At 44.2% G+C, this 14,491-nt stretch overlaps 1 protein-coding gene across 2 annotated transcripts in view; it reads right to left on the bottom strand.

Moving 5' to 3' along the window:
- Positions 1–5,693: 5,693 nt before the first annotated feature.
- The window catches only part of LOC138980377 (uncharacterized), a 42,967-nt gene continuing 34,169 nt past the window's right edge, over positions 5,694–14,491 (bottom strand). For both annotated transcript variants that reach the window (XM_070353243.1, XM_070353244.1), the window contains exons 3-9: positions 14,078–14,284; positions 12,714–12,888; positions 12,178–12,390; positions 10,484–10,703; positions 9,116–9,327; positions 8,526–8,662; positions 5,694–6,647 (exon numbers count right to left, since the gene is read on the bottom strand). In XM_070353243.1, coding sequence (XP_070209344.1) covers positions 6,294–6,647; positions 8,526–8,662; positions 9,116–9,327; positions 10,484–10,703; positions 12,178–12,390; positions 12,714–12,888; positions 14,078–14,284 — 1,518 coding nt within the window. In that variant the 3' untranslated portion in view covers positions 5,694–6,293. The remainder of the gene's footprint in view (positions 6,648–8,525; positions 8,663–9,115; positions 9,328–10,483; positions 10,704–12,177; positions 12,391–12,713; positions 12,889–14,077; positions 14,285–14,491) is intronic.

The raw sequence follows: 14,491 nt of genomic DNA, 5'->3' as shown, positions 1-14,491 counted from the left end.
ATTGTTCAGTTCTGTTTGTGATGTGGTCTGGCGGCTTTTGTGTATTTGTATGTACTGGCCTTCCTTTGAGAAGCCATACCAGATCAAAAGGGCTTAGAGATAAGCTCTAAATTGCTCAATCCTGTTTGAGTGGAGTTCGCCTCCAAAGGTGATTAACACGGTTACATTCGTCGACAAGGATGGGACTCGATATGGTCAGGAATGGCATTATGGCCACTGAATCATTTTCGTGCTGTTCCCATTCCACGAATCTGGGAGGGACCTAAGCTTGGCGGGTCCATTGTTCGGACCCGGCAAAGCCGGCGTACGGCTCCAAGTATTTCATCCCGGCGAAGCCGGCTACCCGGCGAAGCGGGTATTCCTCTAGTAAATACATATATATACAAACGTAAAACAATTAAAAGATAAGCATGACAGTCAAAAATAAAAAAATAAAAAAAAGAGAGAGAGAGAGAGAGAGAGAGAGAGAGAGAGGGAGAGAGAGAGAGAGAGAGAGAGAGAGAGAGAGAGAGAGAGAGAGAGAGAGAGAGAGAGAGAGAGAGAGAGAGAGAGAGAGAGAGAGAGAAAGTGCAGGCATGTAGTGTTTCCGTGTGTGTGTGGTTTGGCTCTATGACACTTGATCTGTCTCAGTATCTGTCCCTACTGACTTGAGTCCCTTTTTGCTTTCTCGGTGAAGGGAGGAGCGCTTCATGACGAGGGGCTTAACAAACAAAATGGACAGATTTGTGGTGGTGACCAAGATCGCCTCCACGGGAAGAACAGCACCTTTAAGGAGCAACCTGGGGCACTGTCAGAGAGATACGCGCTGTGCAAATCACGTTTCCGACGTAAACACTGTACGAGTCGTGTGAAGATGTAATGTATTCACTCACGCTCGTTGTGTAGGTGTCGGACGCGTCTCCTTTCTTCCTTTTGCGACAATGTTTCTTTTCAAATTAAAAAACAAACCTGTTTTAACAGCATGTTCTCTTTTTGATTGGGTGACAGGGTGTGAGAACTTATACTCTGACATACAAATCGAGTCCGTGTGCACTTAACGCTGATTGCGGTTTAGTATAAGTTATTTCTAATATGCTGACTGTTAGCAAATGATGTCACAGACATGTCCAGAAAATGATATCACACGGATTTACAGTAGGATTTGGAAGCGTTTACTGACATAGGCCTAATAGGCCTACTCAGTAGTTACAACAACAACATAGTAGTGACACACAAAAACGTGTTTTTTATTTCAAAATTTAATCTGTGCAGTTTCAAAATCACCGAGGACCACAGACAAATTAACACATGTAAAACAGTTACAGGCGTCCTCCTCCCCGTGATAATCATCATGTAAACTAAGATATATTTAACGTGTTCCAAGGACTGAATAACTTGAGGATTAGTTCACTTGGAAAATGCACAATAACAGCAGCCTGGCAGCATCTGACATAATAGCATTATACACTATGAAGAGGTTAGAGCATAAATCACATTGTCACGTACGAAAAGGTGCCGTGTGGAAAATGTTTTCAGCTGAAATAATTTTGTAAATTGACACCGGTGTTGGCTTAGCTGTGCACGCCTCTTGCGTCGGGACTTTTGATGTGACACAGCTAACTCCTCGGCTACTTGGTTTAAACAAAACTTTATTCAATTATTATCATGACAAAAACAATACATGGTTTTTAGGATAACTAACTCAAGCATATAATGCTTATTTTCAGTAATCCTGGTATGTAGCCTACTGATAACAAAGGTTAACGTACATGATGGCGGACTAAATACATACTCCTTGGCTACTTGAAAGGCTCCGCTTAGCAGCAGTGTCTGCAGATACTTTAGCTTCAGCACAAAAAGCTTAAATCCTAATGTAAGCTTGCACTGAGGAAAAGATGAGATTTTAACGCATTTTATGGCACGAAACGACGTATAACTCAAAATCCATAATGGTAAGTAAACAATAAAAAAAACATTCAATGGCACATACTTATCAGATTTTCAAAATCTGGAAATGTCTCTAAAACATTTTGTGGAATATTGTACATGTTACTGATCTGAATAATTATCATGACATACACACCCAAGGACACGAACAAGTAGGCAATAAGGAGCAAAACAAGAAATTCCTCCGAGGTAGGAAAAACACCCCCGTCAAAGGGAAATAACCTTCTCAGTTGGTGGCAGTGACTGAGTGAGAATGGTTATTTCCCTTTGACCATTAAGATGTCCCTCTATAAGTCCTTGTATAATTTTAATCCACCAATAACTCCCTAACCGTGTGTTTGACTGGTCCCAATTTTTGTAAGGACAGTCTCAGGAATGTATAGAACCTGTTCACCAAGTTTGGTGACGATCGGTCCGTTCATTCTTGAGATCTATATGCGAACACAAACAAACAAACACATGGACCGAATCCTATACACACCCCTATACCGGGGGTGTTATAAACTGACAACAGTGTACCCCTTTCCATTTTGTGCGTTGTACTTCAAAATAATCATGTAAGGTATATAGACATTCTCTCCCGCAAAAATCATCTTCAAGTTCAAATCACTATGATTGCACGTGGATCATAGGCATCTGAAAACAGGAACGGTGTCACGAACTGAAACATCTGCTGAACAATCCTTCTCATTAGTTATATGAAGTCTTACAGTATCGCGCGCGTATCTCCAGACTCGGACTCAAGGCGCAGGGATCTATTTATGCCGTGTGAGATGGAATTTTTTACACTATACATCACGCATTCACATCGACCAGCAGATCGCAGCCATTTTGGCGCATATCCTACTTTTCACGGCCTATTATTCCAAGTCACACGGGTATTTTGGTGGACATGTTTTATCTATGCCTATACAATTTTGCCAGGAAAGACCCTTTTGTCAATCGTGGGATCTTTAACGTGCACACCCCTATGTAGTGTACACTGACGAAGGGACCTCGGTTTTTCGTCTCATCCGAAAGACTGGCACTTGAACCCACCACCTAGGTTAGGAAAGGGGGGAGAAAATTGCTAACGCCCTGACTCAGGGTCGAACTCGCAACCTCTCGCTTCCGAGCGCAAGTGCGTTACCACTCGGCCACCCAGTCCAATGCGCATGCGCCAATCTTGGACTTAAAAAATGCGACCCTTTGACCGAACGAATTACCATGGGTTAGGGTTAGGGTTAGGATAAGGGTTAGGGTTAGGGTAAGGGTTAGGATTAGGGTTAGGGTTAGGTTATTCACGACCTGATTAATCTCCCCATGTTAACTCATAACTCATAACTCATAACTCATAACATTTTATTGATCCAACAAAGGAAATTAAATTGGTCATCAGCACATATAGGTCATTAATTAATAATTATAAAAGAAGAAGAGAAGAAAATTTATAAAACCCATGATAACAAAAAAATATCTAAAGTAATATATGTACAACTACAATACCCTTTTTACTTGCACACTTGACACACCGACACGCATGCGCATTTACCGCAATGAGAAGAATTGTTCAGGCAGAGTTTTCAGTTTGTGACAACGGCGTCATAGCTTTGCACGTGCATTTTGCGAAATTCCGGCGTAATTATGAACCTCCATCGCCTCAGTAGAAATGTCCAAATGTATTTGTGAGAATGTACGATGTTGGGGAAAAAGAACAACAATGTATTCAATAAGTCTAAAATGCGTTTCTTGATTAACCGATTTGATGATATTTCACGTTTGTGCTCGTTCAAACCCTTCTGTCAACAGCATAAAGCGACTCGAAGATATATAAAAACAAGGTAATTGCTACACATCAGTATTAAAGAAACCTCACAAATCCTACCCGCCCCCCCCCCCCCCCCCTACCTACGGCACCACATACCCTCTACCGCCCCCTCCCCGGCGCTTCCCCATATCCTACCACCGCCTCTCAGGTGCCTCTGCAACTAACCCCCCGCCCTCTAACAATACTTGTTCAAATCTAAAGCAGAGCAACTTGCAATCCAATCAGGAATAAAAGCAGAACTTTCGAGGCAGTTTACAAGCCAACTCTTTTTCAAAAAGAAGACATTTTTTGACAAACTTCTACAGCTTCTTCTTTTTCTCCTGTAATTGTTAACTTTCTGGTTGGATATGTGAGGAGTATATAGTATATATATTAAGCAGCTCACAGTCACACCAGAACGACACGCAGTACTTTCATGGCAATAGACGTGTTTGGAATTAATTCTGCCTGGTATGTAATGGTGGAGAAAGGGTGAATACTCGTGCTTTTATTGAGTGAAACTTTCTCACGGGACATTTCAAGCCAGTCATTTTTACATTTAGTCAAGTTATGACTAAATGTTTTAACATCGAGGGGGGAATCGAGACGAGGGTCGTGGTGTATGTGTGTGTGTGTGTGTGTGTGTGTGTGTGTGTGTGTGTGTGTGTGTGTGTGTGTGTGTGTGTGTGTGTGTGTGTGTGTGCGTGCGTGTAGAGCGATTCAGACCAAACTACTGGACCGATCTTTATGAAATTTGACATGAGAGTTCCTGGGTATGATATCCCCATACGTTTTTTTCATTTTTTTGATAAATGTCTTTGATGACGTCATATCCGGCTTTTCGTGAAAGTTGAGGCGGCACTGTCACGCCCTCATTTTTTAACCAAATTGGTTGAAATTTTGGTCAAGTAATGTTCGACAAAGCCCGGACTTCGGTATTGCATTTCAGCTTGGTGGCTTAAAATTTAATCAATGACTTTGGTCATTAACAATCTGAAAATTGTAAAAACAAATTTTTTTTTATAAAACGATCCAAATTTACGTTCATCTTATTCTCCATCCTTTGCTAATTCCAAAAACATATACATATGTTATATTTGGATTAAAAACAAGCTCTGAAAATTAAATATATAACAATTATTATCAAAATTATTTTTTCGAAATCAATTTAAAAACACTTTCATCTTATTCCTTGTCGGTTTCTGATTCCAAAAACATATAGATATGATATGTTTGGATTCAAAACACGCTCAGAAAGTTAAAACGAAGAGAGGTACAGAAAAGCGTGCTATCCTTCTCAGCGCAACTACTACCCCGCTCTTCTTGTCAATTTCACTGCCTTCGCCATGAGCGGTGGACTGACGATGCTACGGTCTTGCTGAAACATTGCATTGCGTTCAGTTTCATTCTGTGAGTTCGACAGCTACTTGACTAAATGTTGTATTTTCGCCTTACGCGACTTGTTGTTTGTTTGTTTGCTTAACGCCCAGCCGACCACGAAAGGGCCATATCAGTCAGGGCAGTGCTGCTTTGACATATAACGTGCGCCACACACAAGACAGAAGTCGCAGCACAGGCTTCATGTCTCACCTAGTCACATTATTCTGACACCGGACCAACCAGTCCTAGCACTAACCCCATAATGCCAGACGCCAGGCGGAGCAGCCACTAGATTGCCAATTTTAAAGTCTTAGGTATGACCCGGCCGGGGTTCGAACCCGTCGGACCTCCCGATCACGGGGCGGACGCCTTACCACTAGGCCAACCATGCCGGTTAAGCCAGTCATTAGCGAGGTTTGTGTATGAAAAGCGTGTACAAGAAGCGCGTGTAGAAAGTTTCCCTCACTATAAGCAAGATTATTCACTCTTTTACAACCCATACAAACTGACTCGACAGAGTCACGGAATTCACGTACCTATACCGAGAGGCATAAATTCCGCAAACGGAACTTTAAAAAATCACAAAAAATCAACTCAGTGGTGAATGTTTTCAATGTTTGAATATTTTATTTATTGGCCATTTTAGTGTTTATAAACCTTCGCTTAATTGATTTTGAATAGAACATCATGAAATGACAATTTTTCAAAAAAAGTGACTGAGTCCAAGCGCAATGATTTCGGAAAACGTTCAGTGTTCATCACGTTCAATGCTTTGGCCAGCTTTAAGCATCCCAATCGCTTGCTGTCTCTCTCCTTCATCAAGTCGTGGCATGATTGCGATATCTGGATACAGCCAAACAGCCTGTTGCATTTTATAGGGCCATACACTATCTTTTTAACGTTATTGTCTCCCGTTCAGCCCATTGTCTTTATTAGCACAGTGAGCTGTGGCTGGATCAGCAATACTGCAAAGCGCACGCTGACAGCGTGAAACATTTGCTCCAACACTCAAGATGTCAACTACAAATTACAGGTTCAATCTGATTTTCGTTTGAGAGCAAAATCGTTCAATGCACTATTTGCAGAATTTATGCCTTTCAGTATATTTACACGCCGTCACAGTTCCAAAAAGCATACGAAGAACTAGGACAGGCTTTAAAGCTTCTTTTACATCTCTTCAGTCTCAGTCACGGTCATATGTTTACAGAGAAGCAGTCTTCAGACCCATCAGGACAACAGGCAGAGCCTTTAAGGCAATGAACATACGACCGCCGTCCCAAAAGGAAGGGGAAGAACTCGCACACTTGTCTGCAACTGTTTCTTCTCTCCCCTCACCCTGAGGTGCTGTATAAGCCGTCCCATTGACAGTAATGAGGTCAGATCCAACGCAGTTGTGGCACCAGAAGAAGTGATCCGGGTCCCATTGTTTCTTGATGTCGAGCAGGCGGTCGTAGTTAGTGGTGGTCCCCCAAAACTGAACCTTCCAATTGTCTAGGTCTTCTGCGGGTTCGTTGTAGTAGACGCCTTCTCCCCATTTGGCAAGTTCGTCCCTTTGCTGTAAAACAAGAAAGAGATAGCATAGAGGATACAAATGGTTATCTTAGAGAAGGGAATATAGGCACACTTACCTTCGCCCGTCCGGGTTATCGACTACACACGGAAGTCATCGTGGGGCCGTGCGGACCCATGCTTCTCATTTCCTTCTTTGAGTAACATGGGTCCGCACGGCCCCACGGTGTTTGTAGTCTAAATATGACCTTTTTTTCAATTACTTCTCGCTGAAATGTTAGGACATAAGAGCTTTTTAGGTGCCTGGGGCATTCTTAAAAGCTCATTAAAAAAGTCCAACTAGTTTAAGAGATATTTGCAATAAAACATCCTTCTGGGTCCACACGGACCCACGACCACCGGCGAAGGTTAAGTAACCATTTAGAAGTGGAGTATATGATGAGCTCGCTCTTTTTTGTTGACATTCCATAATTATATATATTTAACGTTAGGAATTAAGAATAGATGACGACGCCTTTTTAGGTAGCCAACAGGGCCGGACTAGGCGAAGAGGAGGGGGGCGGGGGTTGCCAGTGGTGGCCCAGGGGGATGTCCCCCCTGGCGGCAGGGGCGGATCAGTTCATTTTATGACTGGTTTTTTTGAAAAGTATATTGTGAAGATATGGGTGTGAAGGCGCAAAGCGCCGAGTCGACGGCGCAAAGCGCCGAGTCGACGGCGCAAAGCGCCTAGCTTGCTAGGGGGGTCCGGGGGCATGCCCCCCCGGAAAATTTTGAAAAAAAGGATGCAAAATGGTGCAATCTGGTGCATTCTGAGGATGATCATTACCAGTTTCAGGCAGCAGATTTTGTCACTGATTAATACCCCAAAAATTGAAACTCAATGTAAAATAAAGAAATGCATACCTCATTCAATATTTTTATTTTTTGGCTGGGGGGGGGGGTCCGGAAACCCTAGAACCCACCCCCCCCCCTTGTTGTGGGGGTCAGGGGGCAAAGCCCCCTGAAGCTGACGGGTAGGTCATATTCTGAGATAGGAAAATGGTCGCTCCTTGCATGAAACGGCATAAAATAAGCAATAATAAAAAAATAATTAAATAAGTAAGGTACATGTTTAGGCTAGGGGGGGGGGGGGGGGGTTGCGCAACCCCCATAACCCCCCCGGTAGTCCGGCCCTGGCCAATGCCGTGGAAGTGGAGGGATGGTCTTGTCCCATGTAAAAGCCTTACCAATCTGAAATCAGTGGTGAGCCGAACTTTTTCCGGAGAAGGAGAGTGTGTTTAACCGTGTAGTGAGATCAAATCCTTTCTTTATTTATTTGGTGTTTAACGTCGTTTTCAACCACGAAGGTTATATCGCGATGAGGGAAAGGGGGGAAATGGGATAGGGGAAAGGGGGGAGATGGGATAGAGCCACTTGTTAAGTGTTTCTTGTTCACAAAAGCACTAATCAAAAAATTGCTCCAGGGGCTTGCAACGTAGTACAATATATGACCTTACTGGGAGAATGCAAGTTTCCAGTACAAAGGACTACACATTTCTTACATACTGCTTGACTAAAATCTTTACAAACATTGACTATATTCTATACAAGAACCACTCAACAAGGGTAAAAGGAGAAACAGAATCCGTTAGTCGCCTCTTACGACATGCGGGGGGCAGAGAAATAAGGATGTGGAAAAGAAGACTTTTGGTAAGTGAAATAAAGGTGATGGATCCAGTCAGGTAGAAATAAGACAACAAGAAAAGAATTGGAAAACTGCAGGGAATAGTAGGGAGAGTTTTCTTGGAAGGAAATATAGGTGAAAGGACTGGTAAGGCAGAAATAAGACAAAAGAAGAGAAGTAAAGGGGTGGGGTAGCTCTGTGGAAACACTCCCGCCGCGTGAAGGCGACCCCATGGGAGCAGATCAAATCCTCTGGACCTACCTTCAGAGCATAATCAATGTAAAAGTCATCACGAACTCCTGGATCTGACCACCACACTGCGCATGACATGGCCATCAACCCTGACCTGAACTTGGGATTCACGGGAGTTACTGCGCTTGCCACGTCGGCCATTTTGCCTGTGGAAGACAGCGGGTAAGCCGTTGTTTGCAGCAATGTTAGCATAAACTGACACAGCCATGCTCATTTTCAGCCGGGATGCTCACAGACACGCAGACACGGATGCAGATATACACACACATAGTTGAGCATGCATCACACACACATAGGCACGCACGTACGCACTTGCACGCACGCGGCACTGGCCACTGCACTGACACACACACGCACACACGTGCACACACACATGCTCACACATACACACACACACACGCTCACACATACACACACACTGACACACACACATATATATATATACACACACACACACACACACACACAAATACGTGACACACACACGCGCGCGCGCACACACACACACACACACATACAAACACTCACGCCTCCCACCCCACACACATACACATACACATATACACTAAGTAGCCTCAATTCTCCAGTCCACAACACACCTCCGATCAGAGATCCCGTACAAGTGGTGCCAACCATGTCATTGGGACTATCCTTGAGGCTCATGAGCCAGCTGGAGAGTCCGTTTAGCGTGTTCTCGTCGTTGGCGATATTCTGTTGAACGAAGGAGTCGAACAAGTAGATATACACTGTCTCTTGATCATGCGCGTTGACTTCGTATTCGAGGAAGGTGTTGTATATCTTGTCCTGTTTGCTGGGGATACATTGAAAGCAACTAGTTATTAGGTAAGGTAAGGTAAGGTAACACTAAGGTAAGGTAAGGTAAGGTAAGGTAAGTTGAGGTGAAGTAAGGTGAGGTGAGTTGAGGTAAGATGAGGTAAGGTAAGGTAAAAAAAAACCCAGTAAGATAAGGTGAAATAAGGTACGGTAAAGTAAGGTAAGATAAGTGAGGTGATGCGAGATGAGGTGAGGTAACGTATCAGGTATATGTTAAGGTATGGTAAAGGAAGGTATGGTAAAGGAAGGTATGGTAAAGGAAGGTATGGTAAAGGAAGGTATGGTAAAGGAAGGTACGGTAAGGCACACTACGGTAAGGCAAAGCGAAGTCTACTTTACGAAGCTCGCTGCACGTCGCGTCGGCCCTGCAGTTTCAGTAACAAGACTTCACTAAGTGGACTTCGGGCTCAATTATGTTCCAAAATACCTGTCCAAACAAGCAAATAAAGAAACCAACAACGATACAACAACATCAACTAGCCAGATCGGTTTTCACGAGTAGAAGGAGTGTGTTATCGGAATGTGTATTGATTATCTTCTTCTTCTTCAGCGTTCCAGAATTTTTCTGGTTACGTGTGAGCTCGTTTGCCCATTTGGGTTCCCCACACTATACTCTGAGAGCATAGTCAGCTCACTCTCCGCTTTCGTTGAGTAGGCATGCTGGGTATTTTCGTGTTTCCATAACCCACCGAACTCTGACATGGATTACAGGATCTTTTCCGTGCGCACTTAGTCTTGTGCTTGCGTGTACTCACGAAGGGGGTTAAGTCACCAGCAGGTCTGCACATAAGTTGACCTGGAAGATCGGAACAATCTCCACTCTTAACCCACCAGGCGGCAGCGACCGGGATTCGAACTCACGACCTCCCGATTAAGAGGCCGACGTCTTACCACCCCGCCACAGCGCCCGTCGCACAACAACAACAACAACTGGCCAGATCTGAAACGGTGAGCCGACCTGTTTTCACGAGTAGAAGGAGTGTGTTATCGGAATGTGTATTGATTATCATTTTTAGAACGTGTCCAAAAGCAGTCTGCTTGTTAACGTTCTTAATGTTGTTATTGTTTGAAACGTGTATCAAAGAATAATGAATAAAACACGCTTAAACCAAGGAGTGTGTCTTCAAGCCTACGTGTACTGGTGTTGGAAGGTGTTGTGATTGAGAAGGCCGTCCACGTCAGAGTTGGAGGCTGAGTCGTTGCTGCCAAAGTGGTTGAGGAAGAGGGTGAGCGAGCCCGTAGCATCCTTGTTCAGTTCGGAGCCCGACACTAGCAGGTATCCCCCCCAGTCCCCCGACAGCTGCGCCAGTTGTTGCAGCACGAACTTCATCGTCTCAGATCCGATGCCCTCCCCTGTAAAGCATAGAGGATGAACGAACATTCTACGGTTGTTGGTTTTTGTTTTTGTTAGTATTTTTGAATTAAAAATGAAATTAATTTAAAATAGAGATAGTCTTTACCACATTGGGATGATGTAAGCAAATGAAATGAAATATTCTTTACAGTGCACATGCGTACACGCGGGAGTGTTAAGACTTAGGCAAGAGTCTGCACAGAAAACTGATTCTGGTTAATAAATCTCTCCCCGAACACGGGCATCGAACTACTGTAGGTGTGATAAGCCAGGCACACCATCGACTCCATTATGATGGTGATGATGATGGTGATGATGATGATGATGCCGCAGGGTGGTGTTGCTTCTGTTGCTGCTGATTATTATTAATGTAGGAGAAGAAAGCATATTCATGTCGTACAGACTATTGAGTTACGCCTCTTAAGGACATGTTATTTCGACAATAAGAAAGAAAGACAAACCAAAAACAAGTCGCGTCAGGCGAAATTACTACATTTAGTCAAGCTGTTGAAATCACAGAATGAAACTGAACGCACTGCATTTTTTTTAACCGAGACAATACCGCTTCGTACGTCAATCCCCGCGGCAGTTTTCCCATGGGAACTTACATCATTTTAATTTAACGACATACAATAAGAAACTTTTAATGAAAAAATAGAGAATGCTTCATGTCCTACAGGCTAAATATGTTGCCTCTTATGTTCTCAAGGACTAGATATTGGCTATATGATCATTCGGGTTTTACGCCCTCACAACCTTTGATGAGGTTGTATCAGCCATCTGCACTTATGGCAAAATAACCAAGGTCTTTTACGTGCCACTGTGGTGACACGGGGATGGGGCATGGCTACTGTATCTAAGTCTGCACATAAAGTTGACTCGTGTCCGTCCCGGCCGGGAGTCCAACCTGCGACCTTTGGTTCACAAGTCCAGTGCACTAAGGTTACCGGGCCCCCAACTATTACTGGAAAGAAAGAATGCTTCATGCCTTACTGGCTAAATATTTCGCCTCTTTAAGCCCTTAAGGACCAGATATGGGTTATATGATAATTCGAGTTTAACGCCCTCATGGCTTCTGATGAGAACCCCAAGTGTATGCGTGTTTAGGTGATATCAGCCATCTGCACTTATGGCAGTAAGACGAAATCTTGTATGTGCCATTGAGGTGACACGGGGGTGGGGCATGGCTACTGTCTCTAAGTCTGCACATACAGTTGACCCGTGTCCGGCCCGGCCCGGAGTCCAACCTGCGACCTTTGGTTCACAAGTCCAGTGCTCTACCAACTGAGCTACCGGGCCCCTAACTATTAAGGCGATCCTTAATTCAGCCCGAAGTCGACTTCGCAAAGACTTCGCGAAATCTTTTTAACGAAACTCAGTGCCGAAACTCCGTGCGGCTAGCTTCATGAAGCATACTTCGCGTAGTTGACTCCGCCCAGTTCAGGACAGGCTTAAATGCCATGAGTATCTTACCTTTATAGTAGAGAGCCCAGCTAAGGAGGACGTTACGGAATCGTTCCGGGGCGTAGTGAAGCTTGAAGGTAAAATCCATCACCACCCCCCACGTCCCCCCACCTCCGCCCCTGATGGCCCAGAACAGAGAGTTGTCGTTCGTGACCGTCGTGGTTCCGTTGAGGTCGGTGAGCGTCGTCCCTTGTTCGTTCACCACCGCCTTCCTTCCGTCCGCTGAAAGAAAATTCAAATAAATAGAGATGTAAGTGTTGTTCAATCTCCCTCCCGAAGCCAATACACGTGTTGTCTAAATCTTGCAATGGCCGGCCAGTCGGTCACTGCAACCGGTCAAACTTTAGTGCAGCAAGGAAGCCAAAACTGATTTCATAATAATATCATAATAAAAGTGGCAAATACCATCAAAACCCCAAAGTTGGCTGGAAGTGTCACATTTTTGTCATGGGCATTTTTCAGAGCACTCCGGCAGTGCAGTGTTCTTTTTTTCTGTCCCACCCAACGTTGACCGTTATCTCACGCGACGCAGAAGTAAAACGTACCCATTACGAGCGTGGCCTCCAGCAGGTTATCGACGGCCAGCCCCAGTGTCCGGCAGATGGGGGAGTGCCCTCCGCCCTGTGTGTAGCCCCCCATGGCCACTGTGTGAGCGCTGCCCCCCACTATCACGCGCCGCTGCTCCTTGCCTGACCCGTCTGTCGTCACGAGTTCATCGACCTGTATGACGTCATAATTAATGTTACATTGACAAACGTTGAATACGTGCATGCTATGCAATTTGGATTATGGATGTGTGCTAAATTTCACATTTTACAGTATCTTAATTACTCTTCCTGTTTGTTTAAGAGTTAGACATGAAATGGATTGAGACTGACGATGTGGTATTTGATATAGCCTATTTGATATGGTTTGTTATAATGATATATGATATGGTATGATGTGAAGGGATTTTATGATATGATATGATATGATATATGATATGACATTTATCCTGACCAATAGAGAGAGAGAGAGAGAGAGAGAGAGAGAGAGAGAGAGAGAGAGAGAGAGAGAGAGAGAGAGAGAGAGAGAGAGAGAGAGAGAGAGAGAGAGAGAGAGAGAGAGAGAGAGAAAGAGAGAGAGAGAGAGAGAGAGAGAGAGAGAGAGAGAGAGAGAGAGAGAGAGAGAGAGAGAGAGATATGGATGTTGTCTTCTTCATCTTGCCGATCACACGTCTATATTAATTGTCAGCCCGGACATCGTGACGAATAATGCCGTCTTCTCCAGCCCCTCGTTTCTTAACGTGGGCGCCCTCGAAAAATCGAAAGACGCTTTCTTTGCATGGGAAACCATTGGCTCTGTGCAAGCACTTTGATGATGGCGGACGAAATGTCAGCCAATGATCGATGCGATAGAGTTTGACAGACGAAACCTCATTGACTACTGGGGAAGATTTTTTTTTAATGACAACGTCGTAAAATACGATCGTTTAGGTTCATATTTTCAGTCAAAGTTTACTTCAAAATGATCTAGAGTTAAAATACTTTTTCATCATCCCTAAATTGGCGCAATTCATGTTCTAGAACCGCCGTATTACAGAAAGGTTCGTCGTCGAAAAGAAACCTAAACACTACGGCCGCCATTTTTGTTTTGCCAGCTCATAAAGCGCCTGCCGTGAGAATCGCGTTTCATTGGCACGACGGTAAAACGTTCTGGGACGTCTTCGCTGCGAAACGGCCTGCAGGTCTCCCTTTTCTGCGTACAGCTTGCAGCTCAGGGAGACTGCATCTGGCCACACGGTTTTTCCCAGGCTCTCCAGGTTGGACGGATTTGAAATGAATAATAAAAAAAAAATTCTGAACAACATACCAGACCCGAACACAAAGTTAATTATCATCACCCAGGATAGTCAAAACTGCGTTCTCACCGCTTTGTAAACTTCAAACCATGAATTTCCGCTCTGGAGAGTTGCTTCCCCTGCTGCATTCCGCGTCGAATCCAATTTGAACGTCCTCGCTTTCATTTTGCCGAGGTTGATTATGATGCCATCATCGTTGGTAGAACGTCCAATGTACGAGTGTCCAGAAGATCGAACAGACACCAACAGATTGTGTTTTTTGGCGAACACCATGATCTGAAAATACGAAGTACACGCAATGATTAATAACTTACAGTGTTCTAGATGATCGAACGTGTAGCAAAGACCTGCACGCGCGCGTACGTGTAGTTATTGCGTCACCCGTGACTCACTTTATTTCTCCAATGTTCCAAACCATTCGTTGTTTTGCTCCCACCAAGACTGCAGATCTTGGCAAACGCGTGACGTAAAAACTAGATTTGA

The sequence above is a fragment of the Littorina saxatilis genome, linkage group LG11, assembly GCF_037325665.1.
Source record: "Littorina saxatilis isolate snail1 linkage group LG11, US_GU_Lsax_2.0, whole genome shotgun sequence".
NCBI lineage: Eukaryota > Metazoa > Mollusca > Gastropoda > Littorinimorpha > Littorinidae > Littorina > Littorina saxatilis.
The sequence above is the reverse complement of the archived record's forward strand: the minus strand, read 5'-3'. Positions and strand labels throughout refer to the sequence as shown.